General features: G+C 36.6%; 1 protein-coding gene across 1 annotated transcript; it reads left to right on the forward strand.

Moving 5' to 3' along the window:
- Nucleotides 1-9,670: 9,670 nt before the first annotated feature.
- On the forward strand, nucleotides 9,671-12,102 carry LOC104422108. Its single transcript, XM_039303428.1, has 2 exons — nucleotides 9,671-9,780; nucleotides 9,866-12,102. Exon 2 carries the CDS (start codon nucleotides 10,086-10,088, stop codon nucleotides 10,875-10,877), a length of 792 nt encoding a protein of 263 aa, XP_039159362.1. The 5' UTR covers nucleotides 9,671-9,780; nucleotides 9,866-10,085; the 3' UTR covers nucleotides 10,878-12,102.
- The last annotated feature ends 9,203 nt before the right edge of the window (nucleotides 12,103-21,305 follow it).

The raw sequence follows: 21,305 nt of genomic DNA on the forward strand, positions 1-21,305 counted from the left end.
GCCGAAGTTCGTCGTCTTCGAAGGCTGATTTCCTGCGCGACATGGACACGATTAAGGCCACATCTGATCGATACGCGCAATAAACAAATCCCGCTTTGCTGATTTGACAGTCGAATAGTTACGGACATGTCATCGGGTAAAGAACCAAGTCGGCACGTGAGAGAGATTCTCTTGTCATTCTCAGAAGGTGTACGCAAGGGAGCTCATGGACCGTTTCAATTACAGAAGTCGAAACGGCAATGACAGCCGCTGTTGGCAATCGTCGCAAGAAGCAGATCTCGAGTGCCCTCTTCCTACGAGAAATAGTCATACTTTTATTGCCGGCTTAAATACCAAACAACTTACATGATATCGCATTGACGTGGATAAATTTTAATTATACTTTAATAATTTTTTGATTTTTGATTTTTGATTTTTGATTTTGATCTTTCTTTTATTTTTTCTTTCTTTCACTCCTTTTTCTTTCTTTTGCCAACGACAAACCAGTGACTATGGTAGGGCGAGCTAGCCTCGCTTGGCCATGGTGAGGTCAAGCCCTAGCGAGGTTCAGCCTCTCCAAATTTGGTTGAGGCGAGGGGAGCCATTGGTGGGGCTACCCTTGCCTAAGCAAGGCCAGCCCACTCGACCATGGTTGGTCGCCAGCCATCGCTTGTGACCAGTGGCCAGTGGCCGGTCATCGATAAAAGGAGGAAGAAAGAAGAGGAAAAAAAAATTAAAATATTATTAAAAATTATCCATTTCAATGCCAAAACGGACCGTCCGAACTGAAAAACACTCAAACCAAACTAGACTAGTCGGTTTGGGTGGTTCCCCATGAGTGTCAGTCTAGTTTTCAATTCCTAAAAGTGGAACCGATATCTATGCAATCTAGTTTGTGATTCTAAGGGGAAATTGGACTGGACCGACTAAATATATTTTTTTATTTTATTATTTCTTAAAAAAAAAGTAAAACATGAACTAAACACTATCTCGATTTGGTTCCAAGTAGTAGGAAAAATAGTAAAAGGAAAAAAGTAGTGGGAAGAAATAAGTGATCAATTCTATTGGATTAGATCAGCACCAACCATATTGAACTGATGATTTGGTCCAGTTCCCAATCTTAAGACCAACCAATCCAGTCTTTGGTTCCGATTTGTAGGAATAAGTTGTTCTAGTCTAGTTCTTGGTTCGACCTTCCTGGTTCCACCTTGGAATCGGATTGAACCAAGAACTGATTGCCCCTAGGCAATGTCACATAAGTTGATCGGCATTTATGTCAGTGATATCAAGCCAAAATGAGCTAAAATGACTCAGCATTATGTTAAAAGTTTTAGGAATAAATTAGCACTATTAAAAAGTTTAAGACTAAATTCGCACAAATATAATAAGTTTAGGACTTTTTGGTTACTTTTTTTTATAGGTTGGTTCTCGATATAAACCTAGAACTAGAGGTGATTGGTTTTAAGATGAGTAGTTCTCAACCCAAAACCAGGAACCGACCACTAAAAATCAATTCCAAAAAATTGAAATTGAACTACAGGTTGGTTCCATAGATTTTGGGTTAATGGAATTGGGCGAAACGTCACTACTTTAGAAGAAGCATGAGACTTGAGAGTGAGAGACGAGGTCAGAGGAGGAGGTGACTAAGAGCGAAAGTGACAAAGGGAGTGACGAGGTTAGAGGCAATCTAGAGCAAGAGTGAGAGAGGGATCAACGAGGTCAAATGCCAGTAAGAGTGAGAGTGAGATTGAGAGAGGGAGGCAAAGCCGCAAGATAAACGAGGCATGAGATGGAGAGAGACAAAAAGGAAATTAACATTTTGGTCAAAAAATGTTAAGACTTAAAAATTAAATACACACATGTACAAGTCCAGTATGGATGGACGATTTCACTCCCAGAACAGGAACCAAACCAATACTCACTCTATTAAATTGAAATTGAGAATCGAATCGATTCCCATGGAAACTACCGATTTTAGGCTGGGCAGTTTCTGATTATTTTGCACACCCCTATTTAGAACCTACTCAAAATCATCTGGATTTAAAGTAGATGTGAAAGCCCAATTGCAATTTCTTTTTCTTTTTTTTTTTCATTTATAAGATATATTGAATGTATTTTAAACACAATTGGTACACTAGCTTCGTCTTTACAGATGGATTGAAGCACGTCAAAGCTTTGCATGCCACTTAGTTCGAATCACCTTTATTGAACTTTTATATATATTTTCTTTACAAAGTAGAAAAATAAGGTTAAAATAGGAGATTTGGAGGGATATCAGGGAATCAAATTGTCCTTGACCAATTCTTTGATTTTCTAGGAAATTACCAAAAAAATTATAAATATATTGCACTTTTACTAATTCGGTTATAAACATTTTAATTGAGTTAATTTTTTTTTTGTCAAATTTCAATTGTGCCGATTGAGTTCTAAATCTTTGAACAATTCGTTAATTTAGTCATTTAAATTTTGGTTGGAAATTGCTGATGTTGACAATTTTTATGATTAAAAAATTCCAAATTTTTTAAATGATATTTTATTTTATTTTTCTTTTATTTTTCCTCTTTTCTTTCTTTTTCGTTTTCCCATTTCCTCCACTAACTGTAAACCTTAGCGATAACCGACGACTAGCCACAAGTGAGAGTTGACCTTGCCAATTGACCTTGCCAACCTTGGTGAGGCGCAACCTAGCGAGATTTGGTGAGGTGAAGTCTTGCCCAAGCTTGGCAAGGCTCGAGCTTCCCAAGATTGGACAACGCTCGACCCTCCCAACCTCGGGCCAGCTCGACCTCGTTGGGATTTAGCAAGCTTGAGCGTTGCTTAAGGCCTGCGAGGTCGACTCCCGTCAACCCTTTCTTGTGGCTAGTCATTGGCCGTCATCAAGGCTTGGCGACCAACGAAAGAAGAAAGAAAAAGAAGATTAAAAAAAATTAAAAATTCAAATTTTTTAAATTGTAAAAATAGTCCACATCAACATTAGCTGTGTCATATAAGGCGGTCAACATCTACATCTATAATTTCCAACCAAATTTTGGAAATTAATAAATTGTCAATATATTTAGGACTAAATCGTCTCAATTAAAAAGTTTAAAACTAAATTATCACAAATGCAATTAGTTTAGATTTTTTTAAAAAAATTTCTTCAATTTTTTACCCATTAACCTATTTAGCTCACCCGTGAACTAGATCAATGCTCAACCTTACCTCGTGTCATTGTCATTTGAACAATTCATCCTCCATTTTTTTTTCAAATGAGCCTTACAAACTTGCTCGGCATATGCAACAAAACTTTTACATCATGTCGGAGGATTTTTGACGGAATAGATAGCTATCCTGAAATTATATATGGTTTGATATAAGGAGACTTTATCAAACTGCCCACACGACTCCACGTATCCAATTGTTCGTATCCATGTCGTGGTATTAGATGTGGTGCCACACGACCAAAACAAAAGATAGATAAAAGATAAAAATAAAGAAAAATGGCATAAGTGACCTATAAACTTTGGTTTAATATGAAAGGTTGTCTTAAAACTTTTAATTTATTTTATATTATCTTTGAACTATCGATAAATAATTAATGTAGTCAATTCATCTGATCGAACAACAAAACAAATATTTTGATGACATGACTCTAAGTTGAATTTCTTAAAAAGACAAGTCAACAAGTCCATTTTTTTATTCATATACTTTAGAAAAGGAAAAAGAATTAGGGCATTAACATGTCCACCATTATTTGATGACATTAATTATTATATTTTGATTTGAGATCTTATTTGGATAATCTATATATAATTTTTTTACTTTCTTTTTCTAATGTTTAAATTTAATGGATTGAAAGCCGCATTAGCAATTTCCATTGGCATTTAATATTTTCATATAATCAAGAGACTAGATTGAGTATATATTAATAATTTATGGACTATATTAAACAAATAAAAATATGAAAATAACATTTTATATTGGATCAAAACTCATGGATCATCTATATATTTTTTCCTAAAAATAGAAAAATGGTGAGGTGGTGCCTCTTGGAATCCAGTTGAGCGTGGCAGAACTTTAGAGGCTTTGATTGGGAACTCAGAAGACAGGGAGAAATTAGGAGAAAGGGGATTGAAAATATTAATAGTTTCTAAAATTTCCCTCCATAAGCTAAGTAGTTTTGTATATGAAGAGCTATCTAATTATCTCTCTGTGTAATTGAAAGAGAAAAATTGATTCGGCCTTCGATCAACTGTGCTACCGCTCGGATTGTCCCCTTGCGATTCTCTTAGACATTAGTTGCCACTACACATGCCCTCTCGTTGATGCAATTCAAGACTGGAAAGTTGCTGTTAAGAGCTTCCAATAGCGTACAACTCTCCATCGGAATTCTATCGTAAGTTCATCATCAAGTAGCACTATTAAGAAGCCAACATACGATATTCTTGGAGTCATCTTATCTGTTCATCAAACACAATAATGCAGGATTCAGTACAATTTGCCGAGAATATGACAGGCAATGGTTCAGCTTGTCGAGGACGTTTAACGTTTCATGCGGGTTAAGTCTTGCTTTTTGAGTAGTCAAGGCAAACGGCTGACGTTTCTGGAGGAGATAGGTCGAAGTTCGTCGTCTTCGAAGGCCGATTTCCCTGTGCCAAAGGCAAATGGTACGATTAAGGCCACACCCGATCGATACGCGCGATCAATAAATCCCGCTTGCTGATTTGACAGTCGAATGGCCATGGACATGTCACCGGGAAAAGAACCAAGTCGGCACGCAAGAGAGATTCTCTTGTCGTTCTCAAGAAGGCACGAAAGGGAGCTCCTAGACCGTTTCAACTGCAGAAGTCGAGACGGCAGCGACGGCCCCTATCGGTAATCGTCGCAAGAAACGGATCTCAGATGACCTCTTTCTCCTAAAGATAGTCAAATTTTTAATGATGACAATTTAATACTAAATCTTTTGATCTAATGGTACTTTAGTCTTAAACCTTTGGATCTAGTATCATTTCAATCATTCTAACTAATTTTGACCGAATATTACAAACGTGGATGTTGGACAACTTACATAATACTGTTGGCACTGACCTGAATAATTTATAATGATTTTTTTAATTTTATTTTTATTTTTATTTCCATATTTTTATATTTCTTTCTTTCTTTCTTTTTTTCAATCCTTTCTTCCATTTTTCAGTCCTTTCTTCTTTCTTTGGCCAGTGACTTGCCATTGGCTACGACAAGGCAAGCTAGCCTTGGCGAGGGAGACCACGTGAGGGCTACCCTCGCCAAGGCAAGGCTAGCCTGCCCTACCATGATTGGTTGCCAACCATTGCTTGTGGCTAGTGGCCAGTTATCGACAAAAGAAGAAGAAATGAGAGAAAACAAAAAAAAAAAAAGAAAAAAATCATTAAAATATTATTTAAAACTATCTACTTCAATGCCAACGTAAGTGAGCTAGCATCCATGTCAATAATATCTAGCCAAAATTAGTCAAAAGGATTGAATTGGTACTATGTCAAAAGGTTTAGGACAAATTGGCTCCATTAAAATGTTTAAAACTAAAAATTTAGGACTTTTTAAATACGTTTCCTTGATGGGTTGGTTCTCAACAGAGAGCCTAAAACTAGAGGTGATTGGTTTCAAGATGGGCAGCTCTTACCCTGAAATCACGAACCACTCATTAAGGACTGATTCCAAAAAATTAAAATTGAAACGTCTATTGGTTCCATGGATGGGGCGATTAATGGAAATGGTCAAAATGTCATTGCTTTAGAAGAAGTGTGAAACTTGAGAGTGAGAGACGAGGTTGGAGGAGGAGGTGACCGAGAGCGAGAGTAACAAAGGGAGCGATGATGCGGAGGCGATCTAGAGCAAGAGTGAGAGAGGGGTTGACAAGGTTGAAGGCCACCGTGAGCGAGAGTGAGAGAGGGAGGCATGACCATGAGATGAGTAAGAGAGGAGATGGAGAGAGACAAAAATGAAATTAGGTTTTGGTCTAAAAAGTTATAACTTAAAAATTAAATAGACACACACACACACACATATATATCTAATTCAAGTGGGTTGTTCCACACTAGAGCCGGCAACTAGATCAGTACTCTCTATTTCTTTTAAATTGAAATCGGGCTCCAAATCGATTACCATGGGAACCGCCATTTCTAGGTCGGTCCGGTCCAATTCTAGGCTGTTTCGAGTTCTTTTGCACCCCCTATATAAAACCTACTTAGTTAGAATCACTTACAAACTTTTGGAATCGGCTAGATTTAGAGTAGACCTAAAAGCCCAATTGCAAGTTCTTTTTTTTTCATTTGTAAGATATTTTGGATGTACTTTTAACACAATTGGTTCATTAGCTTTGTCTTTACAAAAGGGTTGGAGCACGTCAAAGCTTTGCAGGCCACTTAGGTCGAATCTCCTTTATCGAACCTTTATATTTTTTTTTTTAGAAATTAGAAAAATATGGTTAAAATCGGAGATTTAGAGGGATATTTAGGAATCAAGTTGTCCTAAATTAAAATGTTTATAACTAAATTGGTATAAGTGCAATGTATTTGTAATTTTTTAATTTCCCAAAAAACCTAAGTATTGGTCTAATTTTGGTAATTTTTGTAGTCGAATTTTAATTATGTCAATTGAGTTTTAAAAATTTTGATTTTTTTTTTTAAATTTAGTCATTTTGACCGATTTTTGCTAGTAATTGCTAATATAGATAATTTTTATAATTTTTTTAAAAATTATTTTTATTTTATTTTATTTTATTTTTCTTATCTTATCTTTTTCTTCTTTTCTTTCATTTTCTTTTTCCTACTTCATCCGCCAGTAGACCTTGGCAATGGCTGACGATCGCCCACAAGTGAGAGCCAACCTTGCCAGCCTTGACGAGACTTGACCTAGCTAGATTTGGCAAGAAGCTTTGCTTGAGGTTGGCAAGGCTTGAGCTTGCCAAAAGCAGACAACACCCGACCTTGCCACCTCGAGGCCAACTCGATCTTGTTTTGATTTGGCGAGCTTGAGCCTTACCCAAGGCCAATGAGGTCAACCCTCATTAGCCCTTTCTTGTGGCTAGTCATCAACCAACGCCGAACAACAATAGGAGAAAAAAATTAAAAATTAAAAATTTAGATTTTTAAATTGTAAAATTGTTCACAATAACATTAGCTTGTGTCATGTAAGACCGCTAACATTTATGTTAGTAATTTCTAATCAAAATTGGCAAATTGTCAAAATATTTAGAATTCAATTATCATAATTAAAAATTTTAAAATTGAATTATCACAAATACAATAAGTTTATTTTTATTTTTTGATAATTTTCTTCAGTTTTTTACTCATTAAGGTATTTAACTCTCCTAAGAAATAGATCTATTCTCACCCTTACCTCATGTCATTGTCATTTGTACACTTCATCCTCCATTTTTTTTTTTTTTTAAGGAAATGAACCTTGCAAACTTGCTCGGCTTATGTAACAAAACTTTTAGGTCACGTCGAAGGATTTCTGACGGAATAGATGGGTATTTTGAAATTATATATGGTTTGATATAAGGAGACTGTATCAAACTGCCCACATGACTCCACTTATCCAATTATTTCATATCCATGTCGCGGTGTTCGATGTGGTGCCACATGAGCAAAACAAAAGGTAGATTAAAGAGAAAAATAAAGAAAAATGGCATATATGGCCTATGAATTTTAGTTTAATATGTAATGTTATCTCTGATTTTTTAATATATTTAATATGATCTGTGAACTATAGGTAAAAAATAAATGCAGTCACTTCATTTGCTAAACAACAAAACAAATGTTATTTAATGAGGTGGCTTTGAGTTGAATTTCTCTAAAAGACGAGTGGACAAGTCCATGTTACTCATCTACTTTAGAAAAGGAAAAAAAAAAATTATGGCGTTAGCATGTCACATTGATTGTTATATTGTGATTTGAGATCTTATTTGGATAATTTATATGTAGAATTTTCTTTTTTGTCTAATGTTCAAATTTAATGGATTGGAAGCTGCATCAACAACTTCTGTCACTTTGAATCGACGAAAAGTCAATATTGAATATTTCATATAATCAATGGACTAAATTAAGCATTTATTAATAGTTCAAAAGTCACATCAAATAAATTACAAGCATGGGGATGATATTGTACATTGAATCAAAGTCTGGAGATCATCTATGTTATTTTTCCTAAAAATAAAAATACGAGGAGGTGGTGCCTCCTAAAATCCAGTTGAGCGTGGCTAAATTTTAGAGGCTTGAACTCAGGGGACGGGAAAAATAGGAGAAAAGTGATTGAAAATATTAATGGATTTAAAAGTTCCCCTTCATAAGCTAAGTGGTTTTGTATTTGAAGAGCTATCTAATTATCATTCAGTGTAATTGAAAGAGAAAAATTGATTCGGCCTTCGATCAACTGTGCTGCCACTCGGATCGTCGCCTGGCGATTCTCTTAGACATCAATTGCCACTACGTATGTCCTCTCATTGATGCAATTCGAGACTGGAAGGTTGCTGTTAAGAGCTTCCGATAGCGTACAACTCTCCATCTGAATTCTAACGTAAGTTCATCATCGAGTAGCACTATTAAGAAGCCAATATACGACATCCTTGAAGTCATCTCATCTGTTCATCAAGCACAATAATGCAGGATTCAGTACAATATGCCGAGAATATGACAGGCAATGGTTCAACGTGTCGAGGACGTTTAACGTTCCACGCGGGTTAAGTCTTGCTTTTTGAGTAGTCAAGGCAAACGGCTAACTTTTCTAGTGGAGATAGGCCGAAGTTCGTCGTCTTCGGAGGCCGATTTCCTGTGCCAAATGGCACAATTAAGGCCACATCCGATCCATACGCGCGATTAACAAATCCCGCTTGCTGATTTGACAGTCGAATGGCTATGAACATGTCATCAGGTAAGGTATCAAGTCAGCACGCGAGCGCGATTCTAAAGGGAGCTCTCAAACCGTTTCAATTGCAGAAGTTGAAACAGCAGCGAGGGACGCTGTCGGCAATCGTCACGAGAAGCAGATCTCGAGTGGTCTCTTCCTCCTAGAAATAGTCAAATAGCTTGAGGAGCACCACCACCTCATTGTCTTCTAAATTTTTAATACCCTCTGAAGATTCTGAATGGGACGACAAGGCCCGATACAAGACGAGAAATCTTTAACTGGACAGGCACTTTGTAATTCCCTATTGCCGTTCAAGCCGGCCATTTTTAGATGCCAATGCAACATCTCCCCTCCTAATATTCTACATAGCAACACACGAGATCATTTATCGGCACAGGCTATGACAACTAATTGTACCTTCAGAAAATACATGAATATGAAATATTATACGCTGTGCTGATGGCAATAAGCACGTTCTTTCTGGCCCTTGAGCCTTCGTAGAGTCAATTTCGATGAATAAGCAGCTCGGACGCCAATTTAATCGCATCATGCTAGACTCCTTACCCGAAATTGGCCGTGGAAATAGTCGGTTGGACATGGAACGATGTTCTCAGTGGTTGTCGGAGGAGGAATTGCGAATTTGGATCTTTTGTGGGTATCATTCCATGTATTCGAAGGGGTGATGCTGTGCACGTCAGGCTTGGCTTGAATGACCAAGTGATGACGACCTCATCGTCATTGTCACCGTCACCATATTGGGTTTTCAAAAGAAAAGTTGAGAGATTTGCTTGTTTCTGATAAAGCAGCAAATCTACTGGACACGGCTGCCTTGCAGGTGAGAGCGACTCGCCAACCTCCAAGACTCGAACGAAATAACCAAAAACAGATGGACTTCGGCTCCACCAAGATAAGCCCCGGTCAGACGATTCGGTTCATGTCAGTCCCTCCCTCCCTCGCTCCCCCTCTCTCTCTCTCTCTCTCTCTCTAGACATTTCAAAACCTTTCTCTTTCAACTTTCCAGGAAACACCAGGAAAAGGAGGAGAGAAAATCTAACCCAAACTTTTGACATCTCTCGTGACTCCTGTATAAAGAGATCCTGTGACTCCACGACTTGCTTTTTTTTAGTCTCCCCCACTTGTTGGTTCTTGATTTTGAGTGGACTATCATAAGATTGTGGTCTATAAAACACCCTTCATGGCATGATAAGAATCCTCCCATCGATTCGAAGTTAGGTGCACAAATGTCCGTCGATCAGCTGAACCCCGAGAACTTTTCTGCTTTGAGCCCGAGGATTTCGTTCTCTTTCAATCTGTGCGACTTGGATGCAGCACAGAAAGCAATACACTCTTCTCCATCGAACCCTACTACCACCTGTCTTCCGGCATTAGATTCGAGGAATGACTTTGAGTTCTGTCTCTCGGAGAGCTTTGAACCCGAGTCGTCCTCCGCAGATGAGCTCTTCTCCGATGGCAAGATTCTCGCAGCCCCCGTCAAGAAGAAGAATGGTCCTGAGAGACGGAGGCACTGTAACTGTCCGCTGCCATCCCTGCCTTCTCCTAAAGAGAGTATACCTTGCAATCCGACAAGGCATGCTAACATGATATCGCCGGATCCGGAAGCTAATTGCGATGGCGACATGCCACATGGTGGGAACATAAAGGACGCGAGGTCGAGAGGAGGACGGGCTGACGACAAGCAGTCGAGGTCATTCTGGAGGTTCGGGCGAAGTAGCAGTTTGGGGTCGGTGAATTCGCACGGAGCTCGCTTGTGTTTCCTGCCGCTCATGCCGCGGAGCAACTCGAGCGGGTCATCTTCCCCGGACATGAAGCAGCATCGGCAAGGACTGCCTCCACCGCAGTGTTCGGCGACAAAGAACAATCAAAAGGCCTCTTCGTCCAGGTGTTGCGGGTCTCATCACCAACAGAGAGGAGCTCTTCAAGTTAGTCCTGTCGTTCTCAACGTTCCTGCAGGGGATATGTTCGGGCTGAGCTCGCTATTTGGGAATAGGAAGACCAAGAACAATCACATGTGATCCTCGTTCTGTGTCGCGAAAATCGTGTGCTATGGCTTAATGAATAACAGTCGTTCTAGAAGTTCATGCCGTCGAAAACGTCTATGATACATCAGGTACAGGTACATGCTTTTTATCTTTCTTTTTTGCCTCTTTAAGCGTGCTCGGCAATGGCCTTACGGCATAGGCGTTATTAAGAGGATAAGATTTTGCATGATTTGTGGATCGTGCATACCAATATCACATCGTGGATCTCACCACAACCCCCACATGATCGATTGTAGACATAGATGCATAGTGTACATGGCCTATGAACCGTACGGACATTCTTCCGTGTAAGACGCAGTTGGTCCTCTTATTGCTGCTACAAGGATAGCCCTCTGACTCTAGGATAATGCCTTATGTCTTGAAAATATTAATGCGAAAACCATAAGATCTTACCCATAGAGTCAATGCAAAAAACATCAAAGAAATAAATGAGGAATAGTAGGACATAGGGGATTTACATGATTTGATCCGAATTTCGATATTTACATTCACGAAAAGTGTTAATAGTAAATAATCCATTATGATCGAAAAATTATCATTATAATTGCTCACATGCTTAAATTTAAGCTCAAATCTAAAGTATTACAAATAAATAATTCAATTATATGTAAATTCATGGCACAAAATCACTGGTGTCCGGTCCAAGCAAAAGCTTTTCTGGTACGGCTGAAAATCAAGAATGTTGCACGTTCCTCTTTTTCCCTTCTTCATAGGGCGGCTCTTTCACTATTGGAATCTTCTTCGGCCGAAGGAACCTACAAACCGTTGTTTTTCTTTTACATATGGGCACAACTAGTGCAGGAGAGAGGAGTAAAAAGTAAACGCTTGCTTTTGTTTCTTTCTCACACATGTCCTTTTTACCCTTGCATGATACCAAATAACAAACTCTCAATGGCAAGGTTGCGTATGCTGATCCATATTCTTGAAAATATAAATATCCATATATAATATAATTGCGCGCCTCTTATTTTGTCTTTTAGTGCAAAACTTTTTGAGTCAAACTTGGATTCATATTTGCAGCGTTGCCCCACTGGATAAATATGGAGAACCAACGCCCAAGAATGAAAAAAACATATTTGATTTGGATGAGGGATCTTCCAACAAATCGGATCCGTGAGAACTCAAACTCAAGACACTGATTTAACAATTCTCCACCTTAACTCGATAATTAAAGCCAAGTCATAGTGATTATTATCCATTCTATCTCCCCAATGCCTTGATAAGGTCTTATTCTTCACAAAAGCCAATTGAAAGCTTAAGTTCTGTCAAAGGAACAGGCTTAGTCAAGACATATGTTGGGTTTTTTGTTGTGCAATCTATTTCGCAATAACATTACCCATCGTTAAGATATTTCAGATGAAGCCGTACATGATGTTGATATGTTTTGTTCGCGCATGATAAACTAGATTATATATCACGCCTTAGTTATCATAATGTATATCGACACTTTTCTAATCTAACTCAAAGTCCGATAGCAAACTTCGTAACCATATCGCCTCCCTCACTATAAAAGTTATTGCCATGTACTTTGCCTTAATCGAAAATAAGACAACATGACCCTATAATGATGCCTTCTAACCGACTGCACTATCTGATAGTGTAAACACGTACCCTACTAAAAATCTACAATCATTTAAGTCACTAGTGTGATCTAAATCCACGGAACCATTGGCATCACTACCATTGTTATCCATTCGGTATACTAACCCCAATTCTGTTGTTTCCCTTCAAATATCTGAGGATCTACTTTGCAACTTTCTAATGAACTTCACCAAGACACTTCATATAGCAACTAACTACACTTATAACTTGTGAAATATCATACTTAGTGGTTATACATAATACTACACACGGCACTGAAATAAAGAACATGGCATAGATGCTCCTCATTCTCTTCAATCTGTGGTGATAATTTATCTGAAAGTGTTGCAGAAAAATGCCAATCAAAGATGCATCAATCTAAGAACAAGTAGCAAATGATAAAAGTGATGTAGCTAGAAATAATACTTACTAGGGGGGGTGAATAGGTGTTCAAATCTTGACAAATAAATGTGAAAAACAATAAGTTGTAAGCAAAGTTTGGAAGATGATCAGAATCGTGAAACACCAGACTTCTGCAATAACCAGAAAGTGTGCAATAGATTTTAAATGAAAGAGCTAACGGAAGAGAAAAATGCACACTAATTTTATAATGGTTCGACTTAGATTAAGCTTATGTTCACTCTCTCACACATAGCTTACTAGTTGGATTTCACTATAGGATCGACAAAGAATTACAATTTATAAGTACAAACACTCAATGATAGAACTCTCTAACCGACTAAGACACTTTTTTTTGTGTATTTCTCTTGATCACAATTTGTAATACTCATGGACGAAGACAAGTAATAGAGAGAAGTTTCAAACTTTGGAATTCTAAATTCATGTTCCCGTTCAACTTGACCAAATGACCTCCTTTAAATATTCCACCATGCAACATTAGCCATTGATATTCTCCAGAGGAAATCAATCAAACCATTAAACAAAATCTTTCAAGGAGATTTTATGGCTGTTGAAGACAAAAATGGAAATTCCATTTGATTCTAGTCGCCCATACAGTCAGAATTTTGATTTCCATAAGTGATGCTTTCTCATATGAAACTTATCTTCGAGATTGATTTTATCAATATATAATTGACTCCATCCATGTTTTTGAATAAGGTAAGTAAAATCCTTAGCTAGAAGATAGTCATTGACGAATTGTTCCCAAATAAAGTTTATTCTAGATTTGCATTGCAATGTCATTAAGTCTGGTTCTAGATTCTTCCTAGCTCTAGACTTGATCTCGTTTTAGGCTCATCAGAGTGGGATATGCTTCTGGAAAGGAATAGAAAAACAACTTATAAATAATCTATACGGAAGATAGGCATTAGAAACAAAAAGTTTTGTCAACTTTAAAATCTTGATATGAGTTTTCTTAACAATCTCCTCATTTTTTATGGTGACAAAACTTCCATACGAATTTAAACACAAAGTCTATATTAACCTATAAAACAACACTTAAGCAACGCAGCTTATATCATTTGTGAATAAGCAATCATTAAAAAAGCATAATATTTATTAAAAGCAATCACCAACTCAAAAAGTCTGCAAGTATCTACACAATCACACCAAAGCACTTAAAATCTACGTAGTCTCCCCCTTTTTGTCAATGGTAAAAGAGAAGATCAAACCAACACAAAAACGAATCAAAACACACAAAAGTCACTAAGAGATAAAGATTTTTGAAAAGATCAGGGGTTTCTTTGAACTCAAACAAAATGGAAATCCTCTAAGTTTTGCATGGTCTCCTTAAGCTTGGTCATGCATTAACCAAAGGTAGTCTTGACCTTAGCAAATTTTGAATGGCTTGTTGGTTAACATTCTGAACCATTTCATCAAGAGGCTGTACCTTTTCACTAAGAGATTGTGTTGTAGTATCAAGAGATGTGTGCAGTTTTTGGATTTCAACATCTATGCCATACTGTTGCGCTTTAATCTCCATAATGATTTCAACTATCCGAGGATAATTTGGATTTGATTCTGTCTAAGCACTAGCCTCCATAAAGTGAACTGGAAGGATATTCAAACTTGAAGGAAAATCAATTTGTACCTTGGAAATATTTTACTCCCCCTAAATATCAGCTTGCTGTTCCTTGTTGCCTATAGAATCTGCAGGGAAATGAAAAACAAAGATGTCCTCTCCGTCTGGTGGAGAACGGCTGATATCATCACTTAAGTTTAGTTCTGCATCCTGCCCCCAAAGAGGAGTTCACTCAACAACTCCTCGTTTTTGTGCCTTCAATCTAAGCAATGATATTTCCACCTTCTATATCACTTTCCTTTTCGGTATCCTCAACACTTTTTTGTTGATTATTTCCCTCGATCTCATCTCCTACAACATCATCTGCTTCTTTGTCAGACTCTTCCTTATTTTGGTCACCTTCTTCCTCTTCTTCATCATTATCTTCCTTCTCTCCTTCCTTTTCTCCCACTTCTTCTTCTTCACTCTCTTCTTTTTTTATCTTTCTCAATGTCTTCAGCTTCTTCTTTAGATTCTGCCACACCTATGACAAGGTCTCTCATAACAATGTTTGCTACAATATCAAAGAGAGTATTTTCGTCAGTTCTTCCTCATCCTCATCTTGTAACAATAGGATAGGTCTTTTTCTTTTGGGGGTCCTGAAGACTACACTTTTTCCTTTCCTCTTTTTCTTAGCCACAGACCCTATCTTAGTCGAACTAGCAGACCCCTTCTTTATAACTTCCCAAACATTAGTGCTTTGGCTTACAAAAAGTACATGACCAATGCCCAGTCATGCCACAACGATGGCAAATACTTTCATTAGTCACCTTCTTTGGCTTCTTTTCTTTATCATGATTTAGGCCAAATTTTGATTTCCAAGGACGATTGAATTTCCTGCCATCTCTTATAGGATTATGTTCTTATCTGCGCTTATAGCCCTTAAAATGGTCAGTATTTTTCTCAAAGTTAGCATATATTTCAGGCAATGTTTTTGAGCGAGGAGGTCTAAAATCATGATTTTTTAGTAGCAATTCATTAGTTTGCTCTACAGTAAGGAGTACAGGAATTAATTCAAAGTATGTGGCAAACTAACGTTACCGGTATTACTGTTGCAATATAATATTCGAAGCATGGAAGGCGGAGAAAGTTTTTTCTAACAATTTTGCATCAATGAGCTTGATACCACATAACTTAAGCCGAGAAATAATATCAAATAAAGCAGAGTTATAGTTAGACATTGATTTAAAATTTTACAATCTGAGATTTTGCCAATAATATGGTGCTTAAGGGAGGATAACAATCTTGGTATGATTATACCTATCCTTCAACCTCTTTTACAGGGTCTGAGAGTTTCGAACGGATAAATATTTAGTATACAAGCTTTCATGCAAATGACGACGAATAAAAATCAGTGCATTTGCTTTATCTTTTGCGTTTAAGGTTCCGTCTTCTATAATTGCATTAGCAAGACCTTGCATGCATTTCTATGTCAATGTACCAAGATAGACAATTATTTTCACTCACTTTTAAGATGTAGAATTTGGGTTTTTCAATATTTGCCATAATTTTTTGCAAAAAAAAATCCTTAAATTAATCATAAGGATTTCCAAATATCCACCGCCACAAAATAATACTTTTAAAATTGAAACTAGTTTAAAGCCAAGAAAAAGAAAAATGAAGAATTGATAGGAGAAGATGAAGTATAAGTTGATTAATGAAAATAAAGAGAACACTTACCTTGCAAAAATTACTTACTCAATTGGTAGATTTTCATGCTGATAACGTGTTGTAAAATATTGCGTTACAAATATATAATAGAGAAAATAGATAAATTGAGTAAAGAAAGTACTAAAGATAGTAGAGAAAGCCAGAGGAGAAAATTTCATTTTCACTATCTATATACTATGACAAAACTAAGCTCTTATTTATAATAAAACAATGATGCACTTATCATTAATATATAATACATATATTGGATAGGAAGATGAACATTCATTAAATAGGAAGATGTATTTAAAATGTAGGATACAAATGTACTATAATAAGTACATTAGATAAAATGAATATAATAAATATCCATTCATGTATTTCATAATAAATATGTGTTTAAAGACGATATAGAAATGAATTTTTAATAGTTAGAGTGATTATCGCAAATTTGATTACGCGAGAATGAATGTGAACTCGCAAGTCTACGAGTATGCAACACTTCATCCTCCCTGTCTTTCACGGCTTCTCTCGTCCTTCTCTATGTTATATAATTCATTTTCATTTTGGCCAGATGTTTATTTTTTAGAATTTTGAAAAACGCCTGCTTTATTTTATAACTTTTTGAAACTTTTCTATTTGCCACATGGGATGCCACCGCTGCACTTTAATAGCAACTCCGGGACCACGTCAACATTTTAGTTTATTGTTTTGATAGAAAGACCAATTCGAATTAAATATATATATAATTCAATGATCCAAATGGTCGAAAAAGATATTCAAGCGCCTGATCGCACAAATTGAAAATATCCCGAGACTATTGATGTCTTGTCCCTTCATAACACGTATACTTGATTAACGTATAACAAATTAAGCTAATTAACCATACACCACTCATTTAGACCGAAACTGTCACTATCAAAGAAAGCGATGCATTTGAATTCCAAATAATAAGTATTCATTTACATACAAACTTGGAATATCCCCGCCGGTTCTTCGAAACCCAAAGGCCGACACATCCGGAAAAATTCAAACCGCACGATGTAAACAAGATTTCATATGAAACCGGGCATCAAATTAGATCAAAATGGCAAACGTGATGCAAGATTTGCATGTCAATTCCAAAATGAAACAACAGATCAGCGCTCAATTAGAATATGCTTATTGAGTCTCAAGGTAAGATCAAAATCTTCATACTGGAATTTTTCATGATCCGAATCACATTCCGCCACGGATCTTTGTGAATGAAGCATGTGATCACAAAAGACAAAAAGCCCCGAACTAATTTTGTCGTGTAAACAACCGGAGAAATTGAACTTCGAAGCTTGAAAATGGTTGTTCATGTACTTTATTATCTCGGCTTTAGTGAAAACTTCAAGTTCTTAGTTCTCAATGTACATGTTGAATTAGGACACAAAATTTGATAGTATAAAACATCACCACATGGGTAACAAAAGCCCTCGATCAATTGGGCGAAATAACAAGCACGGAAGCGAAAATGCAGAATATCATTTTTCGGCTCCTACGTCCTTCAATTTTCGAAATTCTCAAAGGATTGACCAAGTTATTGCACGAAAGTTGCAAAGAACCATTTCCATCGTTTCAGTAACTATACCCAATTTAACAAATCAGAGTCCTCAAATCAATCGATTCGGGCTAAGCCATATGAATCGAGGACCGGTCAATCATCTTTTCCTCTTCCCTTGGACTGCATTGATGGATATATTGTAAGTGTTACATGATCAGGACGCGAGATGGGACCGTGGCTTATAATGTATAGTGTATTACAACAACTCCATCCATAAAATGTTCCCATTAAAATAAAATTCTGCGTTGACCATCGAGATGTGCTAAGCGCAATATAAATTGATCGGATAGCTGCATCTAGGCAACCGAGCATTGTCTCGTTTACTTCGTAAGAACCCGTTTTAGACGGCAGATCATATTTATAAGAATTTCCATCGGACCTATCATTCACATCGGCTTTGCTTCATCCGGTTTCGAGGGAGATTAGCTAAATGGTGACTGGCTTTCCATGATAGCCATGTCCCTCAGTCAACAGCTTACTAACTCATTCAAAATTTAACAAAAAATTAAAAACTCGACATGAATGGTAAATACAAGGGAGATATGATAGTAAATGCGTAATTCGCTTATTGAAAATAGAAACTCTTTGTTATATTAAGTTAATGCCCCTCCAAAGGCATTCATTCTAAAAAAAAAAAAAAAAGTTTTAAATTTAAACCTTGGGCCAAAAATCACCGCAAAATGTGAAGTTTAGGAGTCTAGGAGACAGTAGGCGGACAGAGTCACGGACAAAACGGCTTCATAGTGAAGCAAACAGCAGTTCTACCTAAAGATAGCCCTAAAAGTCCTCTTCCTTTTTTCTCCCTTTTATATTTTGGTGAAAATAATAATGATGATGATGATGGCACGTGCGGAGGAGCGCATTTTCAATTGCTTCATCATTCGATGAAGCGGGGCCCCACACAAGCAGAAGCTAACAAATGGCATTGGGTAGGTCAAACACTCAACACTCAAATCCAGGACCCTTTGTCCTCATTCCACGTTATTTTTCTTTTTTTATGAATAATGTAAAAATTAATTATCCAAAATATTAATATTTTGAAAGAATAAAAGTTCATATCACAAAGAATTTCAAATTAATATACCTATGATGAATTTATTCTTCATTAGCTCTTACTAAATTTTACTTTCAAATTATCGAGTTGGATGACACACAATAATTGATAGATGTATTGATTTGAAATTTTTGCTATTAATCCAATTTTAATGAAAACTAATGAAGAGTAAATTTATCACAAATAAAATAATTTGAAATTTTTAGTGTTCAAAAAATCATTTTTTAGTAAATTTGTCATACGTGTATTGAGTTGAATTTTTCAAAAAATTTGTTTGGAATACAATTGTTACACGTATGTAAAATTTGGGTTTTTTATAGTAAAAGAATTAGTTCATAGTATATTTATCATCGATATATAAATTTAGAATTTTTTGTTGTTTAAACTCAAAAGATAAATATTAATAGCTGCAAATTAAAAATGGTTAACATTTGATGAATATATGTTAATTGAACTGGTGAGATGCTACAAGAAAGGGAAAGCGGTTGAGTGAAAAAGGGAGAAAACGCGTCAATGAAATCTAGAGAACGTGTTCTCTACCCCCACATAATTGAGGACATTTTTCCAAGAACTATTAATGAAGGTGATCGTACGGTTCTCAATTCACAAGTCTCCCGTGCCATGAATATGAATAATAATTACCGTTTTCCAAATCGGATCATTCCGAAAAAAAAAAAAAATGGCCTTTTCTTCAAAATTTCAAAAGGAAAAAAATAAAAAATAAAACTCAAATTATATCCATTATGATATATTTATCATAAACTTTTTTTTTGTGACATTGAAATCCCAAATCATATTTATTAGTGATACATTTACTTTAAATTTTTTCATAACATAAAAAAATTCTAAATTGATACTTACGTGGGACATTCACCTTTCACTAAGATTTCGTTAAATAATTTTTAGCCAAAAATAACATTGTTTTTTATTTTGTCAAGTCATATGGGTGCCACGTCAATATTATTTGCTTCTAAAAGTCCATGTAAACTAATTTTTGTCTGTTGTTATTGGCAAACTTTATCGTCAGATAGAACTTAATCAATTTTATAAGTATATAAGTTTAGAATTTTTTGCACTATCGAGAAAAAAAAATGTAAAGTAAATATGGGACGTAATCCAAGATTTTTGCGATAGTTTTTTGTCATTTTCAAAACTCGAGCACCGCATTCGCACGCACGCACGAAAACAGAGCAGGACACTTGCCTCGTGCATTCTGCTTAGCTGTCTCCTCACGCGGACCCACGCGCTCCCGCCGGCGCGTTGCCAGCAGCTCCGAAACCGATGCCCACGTGTCCCTCCTCCGCGCCCCGCCTCGCCCCTCGGGATACGATCGGCGACTGCGAATGTACGGAATTGCCCCCGGGCGAGGCCACGTGGCGCTCGGACGGAGCGAGTTCCCGGGCTCTCCCCGACCGAGGCGAGTGGGTGTGGTTGGGACTTTCGGGGCGATTTTTTCTTTTCGGGAAAAGGGAGAAGATGACGGCAAACGCTCCTCGACAGCGCCATCTGGCGGAGAGAGACGTGGACTCGACGGTGAACGAGAAGGTGGCCCTTTTCCCTAGCGGGGGTGCCATTTGCCTCTTTCAAAATAAAAGGAAACCTTTGCGTATGCAATCCTTTAATGAAAAAAAGAAAAAAGAAAAAGTAGGTCGCACTTAAAAAAAGAAAGTCGCCAGATATCCTAAATTATATTGATTATGACACATTTATGTTGAATTTTTTTATTACACAAAAAATCTCGAATTTATACCCATATAATATATTTATCTTAAATTTATATTGGTGTGACGTATTTACTATGAATGCTTTTTTATAGTATAAAAAATCTAAATGTGTATCTATGCCACACATTTACCTTAAAATTTGGGATAAATATATCACATAAGTATAAATTTTGAGTAAATAGGTCCATGGGACATTGGGCATAATTTTGGGTTTTTGATAGTTTTTTTTTTTCAAAATATAAATATATGTCTAACATTCGTAAAAACTAGGTTTAATTACGAAAGAATAGTATAATTATCTATGTGACGATATTGTACATATTTTGAATCTTTTAAGTGATTCGTGTTAAATAGAAGTTTGATTGTAATGGTATTTACACAAATATCCAGGTACATGATGTGTGTTTGATACAGACTGCTTCGTATTTGAGGACTTATGTGTTGCTTGAGCCTGTGCATATGGGGAGAATTTGTTGATCTGCAGATTCATGAACTTAACTCAAGCCTTGTTGTCAATTAAAAGCTAGATGTCAAACCAAATAAACTGTCAAGATCAAGACTATACCCTAATAGCTTAAAGCAAACGATTGCACGTTTAATTTCAAATCAAACCTTATGTAACATAGCTCGACTTTCAACTTGACTCAACTTTATTTGTTTGTTTGGCTTTTGGGCAAGGCTAAACTTAATTCATCTATGAAAATAAGTTGTGACCAAAGTTTTAGTACATGCCCATTTGATACAGCGAAAAATAATTACTCCAAATTTCAAGTACTAAATTTCT

Source organism: Eucalyptus grandis, chromosome 10 (genome assembly GCF_016545825.1).
Source record: "Eucalyptus grandis isolate ANBG69807.140 chromosome 10, ASM1654582v1, whole genome shotgun sequence".
Lineage (NCBI taxonomy): Eukaryota > Viridiplantae > Streptophyta > Magnoliopsida > Myrtales > Myrtaceae > Eucalyptus > Eucalyptus grandis.

Bases quoted from the DNA above. Each gene is read 5' to 3' on its own strand.
- LOC104422108 (XM_039303428.1), top strand. From the start codon at position 10,086: ATGTCCGTCGATCAGCTGAACCCCGAGAACTTTTCTGCTTTGAGCCCG.